Source organism: Mirounga leonina, unplaced genomic scaffold, assembly GCF_011800145.1.
Source record: "Mirounga leonina isolate KUSES-001 unplaced genomic scaffold, KU_Mleo_1.0 Mir_165, whole genome shotgun sequence".
NCBI classification, from domain to species: domain Eukaryota; kingdom Metazoa; phylum Chordata; class Mammalia; order Carnivora; family Phocidae; genus Mirounga; species Mirounga leonina.
The window spans coordinates 11,064,757-11,085,228 of record NW_023270415.1 but is presented as its reverse complement, the minus strand read 5'-3'; the positions used below and the strand labels follow the sequence as shown (position 1 = coordinate 11,085,228).

Genomic DNA, 20,472 nt, shown 5'->3' with positions numbered 1-20,472 from the left:
CTGATTCTAAGAGGAGTGCACGTCTTCAACCTGTATGCCTACTTCAGCTTGTCCCAAACCGCCCCTGTTACCATCTGTGGCACCCAGACCTGCACGTGGTCGGGAATGGCCCTGGCCTCGGCTTCTCCATCCTGACTTTGGTCGGTCAGCCAGGCCTGTTGACTGATGCTCCTTAAGATCTTTCTAGTCTGTCACCATCTTTTCCCACTGTTGTTGCCTGAGTTCAGGCCACCATCACCTTCACTCAGAACACTCTAACAGCTCTTAGCTTGTCCACCTGCCCCCAGTCTGCCCTTCTCCTGTCCTCGCTTCCCTACTGTCCCGAGTGTACTTTGAAAATGTGGTTTTTCTAAAGAACTTACTTAATTATGTCACTTATCTGTTTAAAACTCTTCAAGATTTCCCACTGCCCTCAGGGTGAAGTCTCAACCTTCCATGGCTTCCAATCTAGCCCTTGCGCACTACTCTGGTCACTGGTGGCTTGTCTCGAATTCTGTGTGCTGGCTCTTTGCCTTTATAGAGATCCCGAGCATGCCCCGTGCTCTCTTCCCTCTGAGCCTTTGGACGTGTTGCCTGTGCTTGGAGTGCTTGGCCTCCTTCCCCTTTTGCACCTGGCTGACTCTTACTTACTCATCTGATTTCAGCTTAGCTGTTGGTTGTTCCGGAAGGTCTTTCCTGACCTTTCAGTCTGTGATCAGTATCTTACTAAGGAGTCCTGCAGGGACCAGGAGACTGACTACATTCCTACTGGCCCAGTGTTTTTTTTCATTGATTTTCTTGGCTTTTCTAAGTATGAAGATATTTCCTGCAAATAATTATGCTTTTATATGAACCTGCTCTCTTATTTCTTTCTTGCCTCATACTAAGTAGATTTGCATCTCATCAGCAATACCACTGTATCAGTCACATAGCTTTATAATAACTCCCGACATCTGCAGGTTCAGGGCCTCACACCTTGTTTTCCTTTTTAATTTATGTCTTCACTATTCTTGGCCTTATGCTGCACTTCCATATAAATTTAGAAACAGCTTGTCAAGTTCCATAAAAGAAAGCTCCCTGAGATTTTGATTGTGATTGCAATGAATCACTCATTTATTTAGCCTTCTTTAATGTCTTCCTTATGGTTTTTTCCATAAAGGTCTTTCCTCTCTTGTGCTAGATTTATTCCAAGTACTTCATATTTTTGATGGTGTTGTAAATAGTGTCCTAAAAAGCTCATTTTCCGTTTATTGTTGATATATAGAATGCAGTGGATTTTTGTGTATTCATTTTGTTTTCAGCAACCCTGCTAGACTTTGTGATTAGCTCCATTAACTTTATATGTAAACTCTTTAATGTGTACAAAATCTTATGTATAAATTATTGCAGGCCCTATTCACTAAGTATTTTTATTTTAGAGTTCTGCTAAATCTGTGGATCACTGCAGCTTAGGACAACAGAATGTACTGGTTGAATAGATTCATTTATGGATTATGATGTATTAGGCTTTTGCTAGATGCTTATGTTTATAAATGAGAATAGTTTATAATATTCTGTTTTATTGCTATCTTTGTGAGATTTGTGACCCTTACACTACACGTTAAAGTGTTGAAGAACTTGCCAGTGAAGCCATCTGGCCAATAATGTTTCTGCGTTTATATTTGTTTGCTTCTTTTTCTGTTTTACCTACATAGCATTAATTTCCTTTCTATTTTAATACTTGTAGGATATATTAGGTAAGTGGATTGCTGGGGGAATAATAGCTTCCATTTTAGGAAGGAAAAGGAATAAGAGGAATTAGCTTCTTTTGACCTACTTAGAATGCATAATTCTTCTGAGTAGTGATTTTTTCAATCCTGGGCTTCAATGTGACATTAATTTAAAAAATGGCTCACTCTGGAAGTTTTAATTTAATCCAGTCTCTAAAATGTTAGGCTGAAGAATTTGGGGAAGAAACTTTTGCGGAATAAAATAAGATACTCCAGTGTTATGTACTTCCTCTCAAAGAAAAAAGTAAACTTTTGCCAAAATAAGCTTTCATCATGGTTCTGAGGAAATACTTTCTTATTGAAGAAATGAAGGGTACTATATTTATTTTTCTCTACTGTTCATTCTGAAAATTTCAAATCCTCACAAGTTGAAAGAGTAACATAATGAACACAGAGACCCTACAGGTCACCAGGGTTAGTTTGTTAACATTTTGCCAGATTTGCTTTAGTTCGCGCATGCTCTGTGAGTGCGTGTGCGTGCAGGTGTATATGGTATGTGTGTATATACATATAGGTAATGTGTACCTGCATGTATATGTATTGTGTATAAAATACATACCTTTTTCAGAATCACTTAAAATTACATTACAAGATGTCATGACACTTGCCCCGTAATTACTTCAACACGTATCTCTTCAAAGGGTATTCTCTGGCCCTCCTCCCTACTGTTACAGTACTCAAGTACCAATGCTTCTTCTCTAACGCCATGTAATTTATAGTTTCATATTCACGTTTCCCCCCTTTTGCACCCCAAAACATACCCTTTAAAGTACTTTATGTGAGGCTAATTTTAGATCTAAAGAAAAGGTGTAAAGATAATAAAGACAATCCACAGAGGTCTTTTACACCTCACCCGCTTTCCCCCACTGTTATATGTTCAGTCTGTCGATGTGGTCATATGTGGATGGATGGATTCCTAGATTGGGGATTTTTTTGATGCTATTTAAATTTGATTTTTCCAATTATTTGTTACTGGTATATAGAAATACAGTGGGTTTTTTTTTTTTCATTCACCTTGTATTCTGTGACATTTCCAGATTTACTCATTAGTCCTAGTGGGTTTTTTATAGATTGCATAGAGTTTTCTATATACATAATTGTTTAATCTGTGAATAATGACCATTTCACAGAAATCCTTGTGGCTTTTATTTCTATGTCTTGCCTCATTGTACTGTTTAATTAATAGATGTGGTGGGAGCACATCCTTGCCCTGTTCTTGATCTTACGGGAAAAGGGTTTATTTCACAACTGAAGAACGAGGCTAGCTGTAGGATTTTCATGGATGCCCTTTATCAGAATGAAGAAGCTCCCTTTTAGCCCTGGTTTGCCGAGAGTATTTTCAATGATAGGTTTAGAGTTTTGTTAAATATTTTTTTCTGCACTTACTGAAATGATCACATTTTTTTCTACTTTATTCTGTTAATGTTGTGAATTACACTGATTTTTTTTTCAGTGTTAAGCCAACCTTCTTCATGGGATAAATCCAACTTGATCATGATGTATTCTTTTTATCATAAATGAATTAGGGGCACCTGGGGGACTCAACTGGTTAAGTATCCGACTTCTGGTTTCAGCTCAGGTCATGATCTCAGGGTTGTGAGATCAAGCCCTGCATTGGGTTCTGCATTGAGCATGGAGTGTGCTTGAGATTCTCTCTTTCCCTCTCCCTCTGCCCTCCCCCCACCGCCATGCTTGCTCTCACTCTCTCTAAAAAATTGAATGAATGAATGAATGAATGAATTAAACATCCCCATTAAAAAGTAGAGGTTGTCAGACTGTATAAAAAGCAAGACTCAACTATATAAACTGTGTGTGTTTTCAGAAACAGAATGAGGACACAGGTTCAAAACAGGGGATAGAAAAAGATATACCATACAATCATACCACATGAAAATCCTGGTATGACTAGATTAAAAGAGGACAAAGCAGACTTCAAGACAAATGGATAAGGAGGGATACTTCATAGTGATGAAGGGTTCAACACATCAAGAAGACATTACACATCTAAATGTATATGAACCTAACAATATAGCTTCATAATACATAAGGCATAAATTTGACAGAAATGGGAGGAATAATTCCACAATTATTGGCAATTTCAACACCCTTCTCTCAGTAATTGATGATAGAACAAAATTGACAAAAACATCAACAAAGTATAGATGATCTGAACAACCCTCAACTAGATGGACCTAAATGACATATGTAATTATTGATGTAGTTGATTTTAAACCCACTGTCTTAGTGTTTGTTAGCATTCCATTTGTTCTTTGTTTTTCTGACCCTCCTTTCTTAGCCTGACTGGACTTCTCTGCTGTGTCTGGTCTGTTGTTCAGCTTGCTTAAGTAATTCTTCATTTCTCTTATCTGGAAGTAGAGACCCAACTAAATGCTGTTTACCTCCAGAAGTGGTTGCGTGCCCACCCCTTCTTGTGCCGGGGGCTCTGACAGCGCGATCCGTGACTGAGCGGGGTGAAGGCTTCATGGCAGCCATAGCTACGTTCCCCACCTCTGCTGCCTACAATTATTTTTGGGGAGCGATCAAGACCTTCAGGACCTGAGCGCCTGAAGGATCCTGGAGATATCATACGCCTTTCGGCCGAGCCACCAACCTTCTAAACGCTGGAAGATTTCCCCCTGCTCCCCACCCAGTGGCAGCATGTTTGCGCCTCTGCTCTTCAGTCCCGACTCTGCTTTCGGCTTCTTTCTAGACCTCTCTCCATCCCGCAGCCCTTCCCCTTCTATCTGTCGCCACCCAAGGCCACCCAACCATTGCTCTCTTCACTCAGGTTTCTTTGCATCTTAAGCTTCCTGACCGCTTTTAAAAAAGGCTTGTGTAGCTCTTCTGGCCGGTGTGTGGTTAGGGTGACAGCTCTGAGGTCCCCTTCACTTCCTAAGGAAGGAGAAGTCTGTCCCGTGGGCTTTCGTCCCATTGTTACTTATAACAACGGGGAGATTTATTTTTAACCCAGTTATGTCACTAAGGACTTGCCTTCAGATATTGATGACTTGGTTGTTTCCCCTCTAATTTTTTTTTTTACTCATTAGTAAAGCAAAAAGAAAATGGACTTTTTCGACTAGTTAAATAATTTAGGAGGGGTAGTGGAAAAATCACATTTGACTGGGTTTACTGCAGCCGCAAAAGAACATACCTTGGAACTGACGTTCAAGTAATTGTAATTACGGACTCATGGCCTTATAAAGTGCTGTGTGAAGTAAATGGCACCTGTGACTCTAAAAATAGGTCTTAAGAGACACAACAATAGAAAAATATGTTAATATAGGAATAGTTTCAAGGCCAGTTTATTTTGGGAGGAAAAAGAGTTCAGCTATAAAGGGTTCTTTGGTTATTACTTATTTGTCTTCTCTTCTGTGATAAACTCATCTGTTGTTGTTGTTGTTTGAGTTCTCACTAGACCATCTGAAAGAATGTCAAGTTTTTTGGTGTTTTTTTTTTAAAGAATGTCAGTTTTATTTAAACCACCAATTTTTATAGTACCATTTTTCTGGTATTAAGTGTAGTGTTTAGACAGATGTCCATACATAGTCACACTGTAGCTCCCTTTGAGAAAGTAGATTGGTTTGTGATTTTTCTTACTTCTGCTGAAAACTGTATTGTCAGATTCCAGAGTGTTTCTGAAAAGCTGCACATGGAATGCAAAGCAGAAATGGTGACGCCGCTGGTGACGAATCCTGGACACGTGTGCATCACCGACACAAACCTGTATTTTCAGCCTCTCAACGGGTACCCGGTAAGGAGAGACGCAGGGTCAGATGGGGAGCTGCTTTAGCACTGGAATAGTCGTCTTTCCTGGGAACTTGACCTCACAGTTCTGGTATTATAGTTTGGCGAGGATCGAAATTCCGCCCCCTTCCCCTCTAGCAGCTGTGTGTTCAACAGGCCTCCCTATGTCATCCTGATGCCCGCTCATCCAGATTCGAGCTCTTCTGATCTCTTTTCAGTAATTCTGGGGTCCCTTGCCCTCATTGTGACAAGAAACCCTGCCTGCCCCCCAGCCCCCAATTTTAGTAAAGGGTTGTTAGAGGTTTATACCTTTCTCCTTGGAAGCACTTCTGGAAGAGACCAATGAAATATACTAAAATTAAAGAGAAATGAGTATTTTCTGTATATCTGCTTATGTGCCCATATATGTGGGTATTACTTGTTTTTCTTTAATGAGGAGCAGAATCAGTAGATCTGAGTCTATCACAAGCAGTATGGCGTGGTCCCCTGCCAGCCAGCACAGAGGGGCCGGTGGAGATTCTGTCATCGAACAGCTGTGGTGCTTCTACCGTGATGGTGGAAACAGTCTTCTCTTTCTCAGTGACTTTAGATTTACTGGGCCAGATAGTAAAGATAAACTCGGATTTCCACACTAAAATTTGTAAAAATATGTCACTTTATCTAGATGTAAACACTCTTTGGAGTGGTTCATTAAAAGAACAGAAATGCTAATACACTCTGATAGTGTGTTGGACCCTTTGGCAGGGCAGCTTAAAGAACGTGTTTTCTGTCATAGGAGGCTACGTCCTGGAAATTCTCCAGGCTGGTGGGTCAGTCATTCTGTCACTAAAACATCTAATGCTTTTGTGTGAGGAATGGTGCTATGGCAGGTCTGTCCACCAGGTGGCAGGGCACCCCCACCAAGCCCTCCCACAGACGCTACACATCGCTGAAGGGCATGCTCTACTGGTGTTCATAGTTGGCTTGACCACTCCTATTACTATGGCTTGGGTCAAAAACTTTTGGGATAATATCTGAGTATGTGCTAGAGCTTCAGGATCCATAGTGTGAGCATGTATCCCCTCCCAAATCTCTGGGCTAGGATCCTTGACCAGTCTTCAGGAAGTTTCCACAGTTCCACATGTGGGCTTTTCCTCCCTCTCACTTGGGGAAAGGTGGATGTGTCACCATTTAGCCAATCTCAGTGGCTTTTCTAACCTCATTCTGCTCTTACTAGTGTTTTAAGCCTCTTGAGAAGCAAGAAAATTTTCCTCCTCATAAAGAAAGAAAAATTTAGAGGCCCTGCTTAATACCGTAGTTGTTTATGAGCCTTAATACAATGTAGTTTTTACAGAGATAAAGGACAAGATTCTAAAAGAAGAGGTACTGTGTCAGTTCCAAGAAAACCGTTGATCTATAAAAAGATAGCAAAATTCCTGAGAGGTTATCTGTACCAGCACTTTAATATCCCTTATCACTCAGCAACCTTGCAGGACCCTGAATGATAGATCAGTGCATTATCATTTTGGGGGTCCTGAGCGAGGGTAGGGAGACTCATCCAGGGTCATAAAGTTAGTGGAAAAGGGCAGACCAGGACGTAAAACCAGAAATGCCTTGTTCTAAGAGCTGCCTTTCTGATTGTTCACATGTAACACGTCAGGAAGTCAAGATTTGGCCACTTTTTCACCTTTCTGATACCAAAGGGCAGCTTCTAATTGTGTCCGAACGTTGATGTTTGAGATTGTCTTTCTACTTTTAAAGAAACCTGTGGTCCAGATAACACTCCAAGATGTCCGCCGCATTTACAAAAGGAGGCACGGCCTCATGCCTTTGGTGAGTTCCTGTGGAATGTCACTTCTCAGTGGATGATTGTCAGATCTTCAGTTTAGCCAATGGTTTATTGACTTGTAAACACTCATGGCATGTCTGAAAAGTGCAAGTATGTCATATTGTAAGCACGTTGTCTCCAAGTCTCCAAGGATGAACTGTGTGCGTGCACGCATACACATACCATGCACATATTCATACAAACACACGCATGTGTGTGCATCGCTGAATCAAATTTATATGTGGAGAATGTAAATAAATAAGATCTGCAGATAAAAAATATGGATCTTTAACTGAAAAGCTTTTGTACTTATGTCACTTGTTTTGAGTTGGCAAGGTAAACAGTGTTATTTATTTTACTGTTTTCTTTCTGAATTTATAGGGCTTGGAAGTGTTTTGCACAGAAGACGATCTCTGTTCTGACATCTACCTAAAGTTCTATGAACCTCAAGATAGAGATGACCTCTATTTTTATATTGCCACGTATCTAGGTATGGTGCTCACCCTTCATTGTATCCATTCACATGAGGGTCGTTCAACTCCTAAGTACCTGGGTTAGGAAATAGGAGAAGAGAAATGCTATATCTAGAATCACCTCTCTGGGTCTCCTTATTCCTTCTCATCAGGAACTAGGGTTAGCAAATGGCATTCTACAAACTAAATCATAATTTCATATAAATGAAATTTGGCAATAGTTCACTCCGATTGTGTGTTTGAAAAACTCTTGATCAACATATTTAAATGTTTTTTATATTTTAACAACCCCCAAGTTGAATGGATTATGAAGAATCCACCTAATTATTTTTCTCTTCAGTCTTGTCTATATTCGTTTTTGGAAACCGGGACTTGGTTTCTTAATTTGAAGCAGTGAGTTGTCCATCATGTGTTTGTAATCGTTAACTATGGTCTTAATCACAAAGCTGGAAAACGACACAAAAGGAACACATGAGCCTTCTGTACTCCGTATAGTACCATGGGACTTGATTTGCTTTTAATTAATAATTCCTCAGTCTTCCATAAAAATGTGAAGTTTCCCACCTTTATCAGAAAGAACACCTGATTTTTCTTTTTAGTCATAAACATATGAAATTGTACGCTTGAATTATTCTTGTTTACAGAGTTGTTAGATGACTAGAATGGGTTGATTTTCAAAAATAGATGTTGGGATTTTATTACTGCCATCTTAACTTTGTTTGCTAGTCTTACTCCCTTAGACATGGAATTTTCCCTCAGAAGAATAGTTTATTTTCAATAAGGAATATATTTTATTTTATAGTAGGCTTAGAGTGCAAATTTTTTTCTTCTCACATTAAGCTGTTAGGTTTACTTAATGCGTAAGTATAGCTCTGATACAAGTTGACTGTTATTTCCTGCCTCCTGATTAAATTTTTTTTCATTTTATTCCTCTAACTATATAACAAGATTACAACAAAAAACTCAACTTTCATGGTGAGTCCTAAAATCTCAAGTCATAACACTTGCCATGACCTAAAAACCTGTCTTCTTGAAGCTTCCTTATTCCCTCTGATCTTATTACTCAGGTTGGTCAGACTTTCTCTGTGGTGTTGGGAGTGTGGGAAATGAGAATAAGCATTTTGAGTTTTTAAGCTCTTTCCTCATAGCTGGTTAGAGAAGAAACTTGGTAAAAGTAAATAAGGATAAATACTGAGTCAACAGATGAGTTAGATAAGTTGCTTGGTACAGCCAACAAAACGTTGAAAGCAGAATTTTCCGAATGAAATAAAACAGTTGAGTCACTTTATGCTCTCCAAGAGGAAGGTTCTCCATGGTGCCACATACTCTGTGATTCCATGTTTCCTGAGGGGGTGTGGGGGACTTTCTGGTTCTTCTCCTTTGAGAAATCACGTTTTCCTGCCAGAGACCTTTTTCTCCTTCAGCGGGTTCTTTTCTTTGCCTCGCTCTTCACATGCCTACAGAATACATAGACATTGGCAAATCTGTGGTAGTAGACCTCTTACTGATCTAAAAGAGAACTCAGATTGTTTTTGTTTTGATTTCATAAAAAATGGAGGAACTAAGCTTTTACAAATGGTCATGGCTTCTTAAAGGCATTAAACCTCAAGCACTTTGTATATATTGCAGGCCATATATAATATAGTAAATATTATGCATTACCATGTAATAACTACATATTTGCTCCATACCTTCATATTTGTTTTATATCATACATTTAACATAGACAGTATTTTTAGATATGTAATAATATTCCCTCCTGGTGAATATCCTTGCAGATATTCATATTTAATGCAACAGGCATTTGGTGAAAACCAACCACAGCCTACTTTTCATTTTCTTAAAACGTATTTTTCAAAAATGCATTAGAGGTTCTACATTTAAAACATCTAATTTTGGGGGCGCCTGGGAGGCTCAGTGGGTTAAGCGTCTGCCTTCGGCTCAGGTCATGGTCCCGGGGTCCTGGGATCGAGCCCCGCGTCGGGCTGCCTGCTCCGCGGGAAGCCTGCTTCCCCTCCCCCACTCCCCATGCTCGTGTTCCCTCTCTCTCTGTCTCTCTCTCTGTCAAATAAATAAACCTTAAAAAAACCAAGCAAGCCCCAACCATCTAGTTTTACACGCTCGGTGCAACTTAGCCAGCGTTGGCCGAGTTCAGTGGCGACCCGGCGGGCCCTGTCCCCCTAGAGCACCACGCGGCGGAGCGCACGGCCGAGAGCTACACGCTGCAGTGGCAGCGCGGGCACCTGTCCAACTACCAGTACCTCCTGCACCTCAACAACCTGGCGGACCGCAGCTGCAACGACCTCTCTCAGTACCCCGTGTTCCCGTGGGTCATCGGCGACTACTGCAGCGCTGCGCTGGGTAAATGCTGGGTAAATGCCACGAAGCCGGGGGCCGAGAGGAAAGCCGGAGGTCCGGCTGTGATCTGCAGAGGCAGATCCGAGCCCGTCTGGATTTCCGTACTAACGATTGCTAGTTTCCCTCCCGAGGTCCCGGGTCGGTGTTCTCTCAGTTAGACGGGCTTTACGTGTGCTTTCTCCACTATCGCTTAAATTCTTTTAATCCTGGGCGCCTGGGTGGCTCAGTCGGTTAGGCGACTGCCTTCGGCTCAGGTCATGATCCTGGAGTCCCGGGATCGAGTCCCGCATCGGGCTCCCTGCTCGGCGGGGAGCCTGCTTCTCCCTCTGACCTTCCCCCCTCTCATGCTCTCTGTCTCTCTCTCTGTCTCAAATAAATAAATAAATAAAATCTTTAAAAAAAAAAAAATTTTTTTTAATCCTAAAACAAGGGCTCACAGACTTCTTGAAAGACATGCCCAGAAAGTATGCATATGTTTTTAAGCCGGGTCATTATTACATGTCATGCCCACATTTGAAATGCTTGTTTTTCACTTTGAAAAATTGTTGCTCGGGTTGTCCTTCTGTTTTAAAATCCACACTCAAAAATGTGATTGCCAAAAGCGATAATTATTCATTTTAGAACATTTAGAAAGTACTGAAATATTTAAAGAAGGAAATAAACATCATCAATAATCACATTAATGAGAGAGAACCATTTTAACCTTGTGGTATATGTATTTCTCTCAAATTATTTTAACAAAAATGGGACTGTATTATAATTTGATTTTGTAATATTCTAAATTATATATTGTGAACAATAAATTCCTTTTAGACAGTTCACTAATCGAACCCTCACACTTGAAAGAAATAACAGACTTTCTGGGACTGTGAGAATTTATTTCTGTGATAATATTCAGTCCCCAATTCTCAAATTATGTTATTATCACACAATAATAATATTCACTGTAATTCAAACTTCAGCAAATCTTGGTAGAAGAATACTGACTTTTAAAATGTACTTATTTTTTGTTGTTGTTTTCCTTGGAATATAGTTTTTTAAAACCAGTAGTTCTTTAAAAAAAAAAAAAAATCAGGGCACCTGGGTGGCTCAGATGGTTAAGCCTCTGCCTTTGGCTCAGGTCATGATCTCAGGGTCCTGGGATCCAGACCTGAGTCTGGCTCCCTGCTCAGCAGGGAGTCTGCTTCTCCCTCTCCCTCTGCCTCTCCCCCTGCTTGTGCTCTCTCTGTCTGTCTCTCTCAAATGAATAAAAAAATCTTTAAAAACAAATCAATAGTTGGGGCATTTTCAAATTAGAAATGCTACTCTTGAGTGACTTGCTGACTTAAAACTCAAGCCCTAACCTTTACAGTTATGTAAGTGACTATCAGAAATACTCTAATTCTAATGGGTTTGTCTCAATTTTTAAAAATTATTTGTAGAAATAAATCTGTGCATGTGTATCCATGGCGGGGGGTAATGTTATTAAGTTTGCTAGCTTTATTTTAATTAATTCATTTTTTAAATCTACAGATTTGTCAAATCCAGGAACGTTCCGGGATCTTAGCAGGCCAGTAGGGGCTCTAAACAAGGAACGGCTGGAGAGACTCCTGGTACGTGGATTTGGGGATGCCTGGCTTCTAAGCAGCTCCCTGAGCCGTGACCTCTGTTTTTATAGTAAGGGAAACTCATTTCTCCAAGACTTAGGGGAGGTCTATGCCGAGTGACTAGAAGATCTAGGTCATACTTTTTCTTACTCCCTCTCTGCCCTCTGCCTTCCCCCGTGAGTTTAGCTGCTCACCCACCCCCATTTGCATCTTCTGCCTGCAGTTCAGGAAGTAGGAGGCAGGCCGTCTCACAAGTTTAGGGATTTAGTTGCGCGAAGGTGCTCTCTGGTGAACTGCACAAGGGCAGTGTAACGTCCGTTCTGTTCAAACCGGCCCAGCATTGCTCCCACTGAGCCAAGAAAAGCTAAATACTTGTCACGGGAATACTGTGTGTGTTCACAGTTGTTTTCCCCCTCCTCTTCTCCCTTTCCTACTTAAGAGAGAAACTAAGGGATGTAACGTAGCCAGGCCACGATGTGAGGTTTGACTACTTGCCGCAGTCACTGTTTTCCCGGCCGACGCCTAGCAGGATCTTTCTCGGTCTGTTGCAGACCCGCTACCAGGAAATGCCAGAGCCAAAGTTCATGTACGGCAGTCACTACTCTTCCCCTGGCTACGTGCTCTTTTATCTTGTGAGGATCGGTAAGATTCCGTGTCAGTGCTCCCGATTCAGTGCTGTTTCTCGTGTGTTCTCAGGGGTTCTGTTACCTCACTTAACTCTGATTTCCCCTCTAGCGCCCGAGTACATGCTGTGTCTGCAGAATGGAAGATTTGATAACGCAGATAGAATGTTCAACAGGTTTGACCCAATGCTTCACCTACCTGTTCGTAAACTCTCTAATTGTAAATGTACAATGTGTTTGCCTCAAAAAATCAGATACACAGATGTCAAGAAATGCCAAGAATTGCTGACTGGTACATCTGTCTGTTCGTTTCAGGCTTTTTCTAGTCGTGTGTGTGTGTGTGTGTGTGTAATTTTAAGAACATCTTTTAATTACAGCTTTTGTCCTGCCTATTGTAGCCTCGTCGTATTCAGTATTGAAGTTTTCCCCCATATCGGATGTTCTTCAAAACAGTGACTTTGAGATTATTGTATTACATCCTAATGTATGCCATAATTTTTTAACTGTTCCTCTATTGTTGGACATTTAGACCATTTCCAACATCTCCTTATTCTAAATAACTCTGCTGTGACTTGAATATAATTTCCTGTGAGTGTTTACATATTTCCTTGCCCCCCCCCCAAAAAAAAGCCAAAAAATACGGAGAAAATTAAGTTCACCCGGCCTCCCACCACGCTGAGATAACATTCATTGTTAATCTTTTGGTCTGTGTCTCTCCAGTCTTTCTAAGCTGTGTCAAGTTTAATCCCTTTCTGAAATGAGCTATTAAAACAGCCATGCTAGGTGTTCCGTGTTTAAGCAGCAGCCTGTGTTGGCCCTTCGATGAGGCACTGTGTGGTTGGAGGCTTCTGGCGTGGGCTTGGAGACGCCCTGTCTGGGTCTGTGTCCTCACCCTGGGCCACTCCCTGCATGAGCTCAGAGAAGGCGTCTCTTCTGTCAAAGGGGGATCCTCATACACATGTTGAGAATTATGAGTTAATGAGAGAAATGAGTTAATACAGGTGAAGTGTAGGACAACACCTAGGTGCATAGACAGCCCTGTGGTTGCTATTTCCAGACCCAAGACCTAAGATCAGTTGTTTTGTTTTGTTTTGTTTTTTGTATCTAGTATCGCAGAAACTTGGAAAAACTGTTTGGATGGCGCAACTGATTTTAAAGAGGTAAGCAGTTAACAAAGCTAATAATTCACTGGGCTTGTGGTTTCTAACAGCTTTAAAAAATGTTTGTTGCTGTTCTTTCCACCCCCTTACCCCCCCCCCCATTTCAGTTGATTCCAGAATTCTATGGTGATGATGTCAGCTTTTTAGTCAATAGTCTGAAGTTGGATCTGGGAAAGAGACAAGGAGGGCAGATGGTTGATGATGTGGAACTCCCACCCTGGGCACGGAGTGAGTACCACCCTGGAAGTACCCAATTTCAGCAGTTCTTCACCCAGGGGGGCCACTTCAGGATTGTGATTTAGTTGCCTGGGTTTTTTAAAAAATACGAGTCATACTTCTCTGTGTAAATGAGGCGCTATCTTAGTCCTGTTCCAAATCAGAACTAGTCTTGTGAGCCTATGATGTAAAAACATCAATATGTATTTGAAAGACCTAAATGTTGTGAAAGTGATCTTCGCCACTCCCCTCCCCCCACCAGAACTGATATTTTATATGATGGGGGCAAAAAAAACCTCATTAATAAATATGTACCTCGGGACACCTGGGTGGATCAGTGGGTTAAGGGTCTGCTTTCAGCTCAGGTCATGATCCCTACAGTTCTGGGCTAGAGGGCTCCCCCCCATCCCCTGCTCAGCGGGGAGCCTGCTTCTCCCTCTGCCTGCCCCTCCCCCTGCTTATGCTCCCATGCTCGCTCTCTCTGAGAAATAAATAAATAAAATCTTTAAAAAACAAACAAATATGTACCTCTTGCCTCTCCTAGAAGCTTTATCTGCATATGGATAGACAAGAGAATAAATGAAGACAGTGATGTTTTGATCGAGTCTAATCTAATAGGTCCCGAGGACTTTCTCCAGAAGAGCAAAGACGCGTTGGAAAGCAATTATGTGTCAGAGCACCTTCACGAGTGGATCGATCTAATATTCGGCTACAAGCAAAAAGGGAGTGATGCCGTTGGGGCCCATAACGGTATGTGAGTCTTGGAAATGTCATACAGCGTTTGATGAAAACAAAAGCACAAAGAAAGAGGAAAAAACGCGGCCAGAGCAGTCAAGCTCCTGTTTGGCAGCAGCATCTTCTGTCAGCAGACAGTGGCTCCGGGCTCCATGGGCCTGGGTCAGATACTGAGTGACAGAGGAGGAAGGACTTTGGCCTAAAGAACCCCAACTTCGCCCCGATCCCCAGAGGTGTTTTTCTAAAGTCTTCCAATGTTAGCATTACTTTCCATCCCACTCACTAATTTCAATTGAAACTCAATCAGAATATGATAGAAGAGCACCTCCCACCCCCCTGTTCCTCTGAAGGGCCCCAGGGCTTCTTATTAATGGAGCAGAAAGAAAGCTTGGGCAGCACCCTCTCCCCCCCTCCCCTTCGCCCCCGGCTCCTTCTTACCTGCCGCCAGGCTGCCCGGTGGTGTCAGCTGGTGAAGAGAAGCTGGCAGGTCAGGCTGGACCTTGCGCGTGGCAGTGCAGGGTGATTGGTGCTTCCCCTGGGGGCAGATACCTGGAGATAAGAGGCTGTCTCACCTGCCAGTTGGATTTCTGCTCAGCAAAAGATAACTCGGGTTGATATTTATTTTTTTGTTTTTTTAAAGATTTTATTTATTTGACAGAGAGCGACACAGCGAGAGAGGGAACACAAGCGGGGGGAGTGGGAGAAGGAGAAGCAGGCTTCCCGCTGGGCAGGGAGCCCGATGCGGGGCTCGACCCCAGGACCCTGGGATCATGACCCAAGCCGAAGGCAGACGCTTAACGACTGAGCCACCCAGGCGCCCCTCGGGTTGATATTTATTGCTGTTGGTTTTTTTTAGTCTTTTTTTGCAAAGTGACAATCATTTTCTTTGAATAGAAGTATAAAGTTGTTGAGTTTTTAAGATTCTGTGCAGAGCATCAATCATAACCACACAGTACCTCTTTCAAGAGGGTTTTTCATCTCCTTTTTTTTTTTCTTCAGTATTTCATCCCCTGACCTATGAAGGAGGCGTAGACTTGAACAGGTACCTATACGTCTAGAAGGAGTTTCTACTTGAGTTACGAAATACCTCTTTGTCTAAATGATGAATGCAGCTCTTTGATCATACGAAGGTGTGGAAATTTTACAGTGAATTATATCTTGCTTTCCCCATTAGGTAAGTCACCGAGCCTCAGAAAATTCTCTAAGATCTGTGGTGAGGCTCAGACAGCCCTGGCACATAGTCGCTGTTACTATTTGAGAGTTAAACCTCTCTCCTGTTGAGCTGCAGTATTTGACATTTGTGCTCTCGGGGAACTCGAACCTCGTGGGTCACTGCATTATTTGTGTTCTGTCCTAAAGCATCGAGGACCCCGACGAGAAAGTAGCCATGCTGACCCAAATCTTGGAGTTTGGCCAGACCCCAAAACAGCTCTTTGTGACACCACATCCTCGACGGATCACCCCAAAGTTTAAGAATTTCTCCCATACCTGCAGTCATAATGCTCCCATGGCAGATTCTCCAGGTAAGTTTTGTAAAGAGAGTAAATGTGAGCACCCTTGGTTTCTCTTTTCTGATTCAGATGTTCCTGAGGATTCTGAAGAGTAGGTGAGCCATGAATTGTCACGTGGCCTAGAGGTGGTTGTGTTTGGGCATCCGACTGCAGTTCTCCTGAAAAACAACAACTCGACAAGCCTGTTTTTGTTGTTGTTCCCTTTGTGTTTTAACTGCTGATTTTAAAGAAATCAAGTTACTTTTATTTCCCGGTAGTGTTACTCCTATTACATGAGACTTGGCAGTATTTTGTTGTTGTTGTTGTTGTTGTTCTGCTTCTCCTTTTCTGTGGTTTTCCAAGCCAGTGTTTGATGCTTAGCTGGTCACTTTCCCATTGGCCTGTCCTGGCCATGCTGCTCCCACGGTCACCCTTGGCCCCGCTCTCCCCTGTTCTCTTCCAGAAACAACTTCCTCCATCCCTCATTCTCCTCCTCCTTCCCCACATACAGATCCTGAATTCAACGTGCTTTGTTTTCTTTATTTGATTCATTCTCTTAGTCATCTGACAAACATTTACGGAGTCTCTGTTGTGTTCCCGGCCTGTGCTGGGTGCTAAAATGAACTTGACCCTGTTGTCACACCTAGTATTTGTAGAAGGAGGAAAAAATACTCCCCTTCATCCAGTTATCCATGTTTCACATTTCACATAGGACGGCCTCAAGCCCACAGGCTCCCAGGAGGAGTCTGACACTATGTGGAACTTTGGGAGCTAAGTTCCATGACTCCTTATCATCTATACTTCTATCTGTTCCATGCACCCAGGGACTTCATAGGTGCCCAGAGCAGAGTATCTCTCACACCTGGACGAATAGCTCTCAGGGGCCCGGGATCCAGGGCTAGCCAGGAGTTCTTCTCTAAGAGATAATGCCTCACGGGGTTCAGTCATAAAGACCATAAGATTATCTTGTGATGCCTCTTAAACCCATGCCCCGCTTAGTCACCAGGCTCATAGCACTGTCTTGTGATTATACTAAGGAGCAATTGCCCCCCAGCCCTTCAGAAGACAGGAGGGATGGCTTCCCTCGTCCTGGCCAGGGCGCTTATAGCTCGGAACACGTCTGCTTTTTCTCCCTCAAAACCAAAATGAAACCTCAGCATTTGTAGAGAATGGTCAGGCTTTTGCAACCATTACTGACAAGGAAATGTTACTCAGTCTTGTGTTTCTTGAAGCTCCTAAGGCAGGGGCTGAGTGAAAACTTTGGGAACACTGATAGGAGTATAAAAAGACTTCAGTATTCAAAGATACTTTTTAATCTTTCTCCCAATATGCTATTTAGATTATACATTTTATCATTTTCCCTTGACAAACATGGAGCTCCCAAGTACGTTTCAGAGTAGTTATATTTCAGTGGGGCATTGTGTTTCCTTGGTCGTTTGATTTTAATAGAAAATATTGTGACCCTGATGCTTGTTGTCTGTGGTGCTTGTTAATAATTCTGTTGACTCACTTGGCAACAATTCAATGTAGTCTCTCCAGGTGAAGAGTCTTTTGAAGACCTGACCGAAGAAAGCAAAAGCCTGGCTTGGAATAACATCACCAAACTGCAATTACATGAGCAATATAAAATCCACAAAGAGTAAGAACACGTCTGTGCCGTCCTTGCAAAACTTGGGGTCTTGGCCTGGAGCGACACTGTTTTAAGTGGAGTCAAGGGGGTGGAAATTCTCTTTCAGTGTTGTCTTGATTGGTTTTTCTCCCCCCAAAATGTCTGTAGTGATCAGCCATGTGAGGTCAATGTGGCAAGGGAAAGTTTGGCACAAAATGGATTTTTGTCAGCCTTCCATGCTGTCATTTCTACCCCTGGTCTTTCTAGAGCCCGCGATGGGGTCTGCGGCCAGCACGTAGTTTTGTTGCCTCTCAAACTGGGGTTCACAGCCCCTCAACTCTTTGATGGGAGAAACATGGTGTATCTTCCCCAAGTGTTGGATTCACAGGTATTATAGGGGAAAATGTGTCCTTTTAAAAACAAATATGTGTAGAGAGAGAGAGAGAGAAAGAGGTCAAAGGGCTAAGTTCACAGGAGTTTTAAAAATAATACCTGTACTTTCAAAAAAAGGGCTTGCTGTCAGACCCGGAGGGGTTATGAGTGTTCAGACTTCTGCCATTAAGGATAGTCACACCTTTTGGTAGGAAGGCTTGAGAAGCACTGACTTCCCCTGAGCCATCCTATTACAGATGAGAAAACCCAGGCTCAGAGACGAGCCCGTTGGCCTGCTCCATGGCCATAGACATCCTGTCTGACATGTTGACATCACAGACACCATGGGTCACGGGTGGATCTGAATGTCCCAATCTACTTCAGATCTATAGCTCTGGATCAGAGCACAGCCTCTTGCAAAGAAATAGATAGTTCACCTTACTCATTATATAACAGTGGCTTTTCGGGCGCCTGGGTGGCTCAGTCAGTTAAGCGACTGCCTTCGGCTCAGGTCATGATCCTGGGGTCCCTGGATCGAGTCCCGCATTGGGCTCCCTGCTCGGCAGGGAGTCTGCTTCTCCCTCTGACCCTCCCCCGTCTCATGCTCTCTCTCTCTCATTCTCTCTTTCTCAAATAAATAAGTAAAATCTTTAAAAAAAAAAAATTACAGTGGCTTTTCTTTTCTCAACTTCTCTAAGTGATACATAGAAAGAGGCCTTATCATCCCAGGCAGTGTAGACACGAATGAACCTGTAAAAGGAAATGGTAGAACGAGACGATGGTATCATCACTGAACAGATGCTTGGTAAATTTGATTCAGCAGCAAAGCAAGTGAAGTGCTTGTAAAGAAGAGTTTCAGTAATTTGGGGATAGTCAGATAAGGTGAAATTGAGGGAGAAGCAGATTTCCAGTTGTCAGGAAGGTGTTCGACTTTGAATATGGCAGCCAGGGAAGCCGAGAACGGGAATGGTTTCTGGCCACAGGTCGCACCAAAACAAAATTCGAAGCTCCCAAATGATGATTTGGTCGTGGCAGGTGTAATATGTGCGGGACAGATCCAGCAGACAGGCTGTGACGAAAAAAAAACACAGAAACTTGGTAAAATGAAATCAAGGACTTGAAAGAGGTGTCTCAGCACATGGTTGTTGGTAACGTATAAAACTGTCTTTAAACAGGGCGGTTACTGGAATAGCGGTCTCTTGCAACGGGTCTTCCGTCTTCACAACCTCACAAGGTATGTTTTCCTGCCTGAACAGTGGTTTACCTGGAACCACAAAGTTCCCACGTTTCTTAACTCTCGGTCAAGGATTATACTTAAGCGCGCCGCCTCCACGTAAAGCGGACTCTGAGCAGTTTGTGGCATTTGACAGAAAACGTCATTGTAGTTTGCCAAAAACAATCACGAGAATGCCTTTCTGTTGCTGCTGAGGCTTCCAGAAACTCAGGGACAGGGCAGAAAGAGCTTATTCCCCGGCCCCTTGCTTGGCGGGAGGTGCACACGCCCCTGCGGGTCTGCCCGAGCCCAGAGCGTGCCCGGCAGCTGCGGGGTGCAGCTGGGGTGCCCCAGGACGTGGGGTGCTGGGCCACGGGCCAGTGCACGTTTGCTGTTAGGTGTTTCACTTGTGTCATGCGGTATATATTTCAGGGTGTGTGTTGTCGAATTTCGCTGGAAATCCAGTGCATGCGTTGTTAATGTTCTTGCACATTATCAGATTGTACCTTAGTCATCCCGCTTATGCTTTAAGACAACTGGCTCTGACAGAGTGAGTAGCCGGCTGTTTTTGAGGGGACTTGTCCTTTAGCCTTCGTCATAGGAGATCACGTGTTTCATTGACTGAGTCTGGAAATGGTGCTCTCCGACTAAGCCCTTCCAGAGGACTCAGAGGTACTGCTCTCGGGTTCTGTGATGGTGGTTTGTTATCTGTAGCATGTCCTTCCTTGCTCTTCCAAGGACGACCTCAGGATGCATAAAACAGACTTTTCCACAAAGCATAGATAATGGTTCTACGGTAGGCCAGAGGAAGTTGACGTGCAGGACGCACGCTGGGCCCCGTTGGGGTCAGCAAGACGATGCTGACAGAGGGAAGCAGTCTGCGTTCTCACAGGATCCTGCCTGCCGAACGTGCCAGCATCGGAACCCCAGACCGAATGCTTCGTCGTGAAAGCAGTTTCTCTCTAAAGCTTTCTCATTAAGCAGAGCCTGTGTTCTTAGCTGGATTTTTCCGCCAGGGTTTAAGTCCCTCAGTCTCTTGTACTTGGATGACCTTGTAAACCATGAGTTTGGGGAGCCTCGAGGCTTTAAACCCCTGACGCTCATTAAGTGTGGCATCCCATCTTTGTAAATTTACCAACTGAAGAGGAAAGAGGGTTCTTTTTTTTTTCTTTTTAAGTCAAAAGCCTTTGGTTTTTTTCTGTTTGTTTTCTCTGTCAGTAACCTGTAGTACTGACTTATGCCTGCGCTGATCGTCAGCCCAGGGTGGCCTGCCTTCCTCACGTCCACGGTCTACGTTGGACCGCATGGGCACGTGGGGGGCTCATCAGCTGCGAGCCC

At 43.0% G+C, this 20,472-nt stretch overlaps 1 protein-coding gene across 4 annotated transcripts in view; it reads left to right on the top strand.

Moving 5' to 3' along the window:
- NSMAF (neutral sphingomyelinase activation associated factor) overlaps positions 1-20,472 on the top strand; it is a 55,725-nt gene that overhangs the window by 28,047 nt on the left and 7,206 nt on the right. Inside the window, exons 10-24 of one of the 4 annotated variants that reach the window (XM_035011203.1) lie at positions 5,370-5,499; positions 7,233-7,304; positions 7,681-7,789; positions 8,721-8,747; positions 9,957-10,133; positions 11,643-11,722; positions 12,268-12,358; positions 12,452-12,515; positions 13,448-13,499; positions 13,607-13,727; positions 14,334-14,465; positions 15,450-15,492; positions 15,810-15,973; positions 17,471-17,579; positions 19,097-19,155. In XM_035011203.1, coding sequence (XP_034867094.1) covers positions 5,370-5,499; positions 7,233-7,304; positions 7,681-7,789; positions 8,721-8,747; positions 9,957-10,133; positions 11,643-11,722; positions 12,268-12,358; positions 12,452-12,515; positions 13,448-13,499; positions 13,607-13,727; positions 14,334-14,465; positions 15,450-15,492; positions 15,810-15,973; positions 17,471-17,579; positions 19,097-19,155 — 1,430 coding nt within the window. Of the gene's footprint in view, positions 1-5,369; positions 5,500-7,232; positions 7,305-7,680; positions 7,790-8,720; positions 8,748-9,956; positions 10,134-11,642; positions 11,723-12,267; positions 12,516-13,447; positions 13,500-13,606; positions 13,728-14,333; positions 14,466-15,449; positions 15,493-15,809; positions 15,974-17,470; positions 17,580-19,096; positions 19,156-20,472 lie in introns of all 4 variants that reach the window. The other 3 variants (XM_035011204.1, XM_035011201.1, XM_035011202.1) reach the window with 3 other exon arrangements.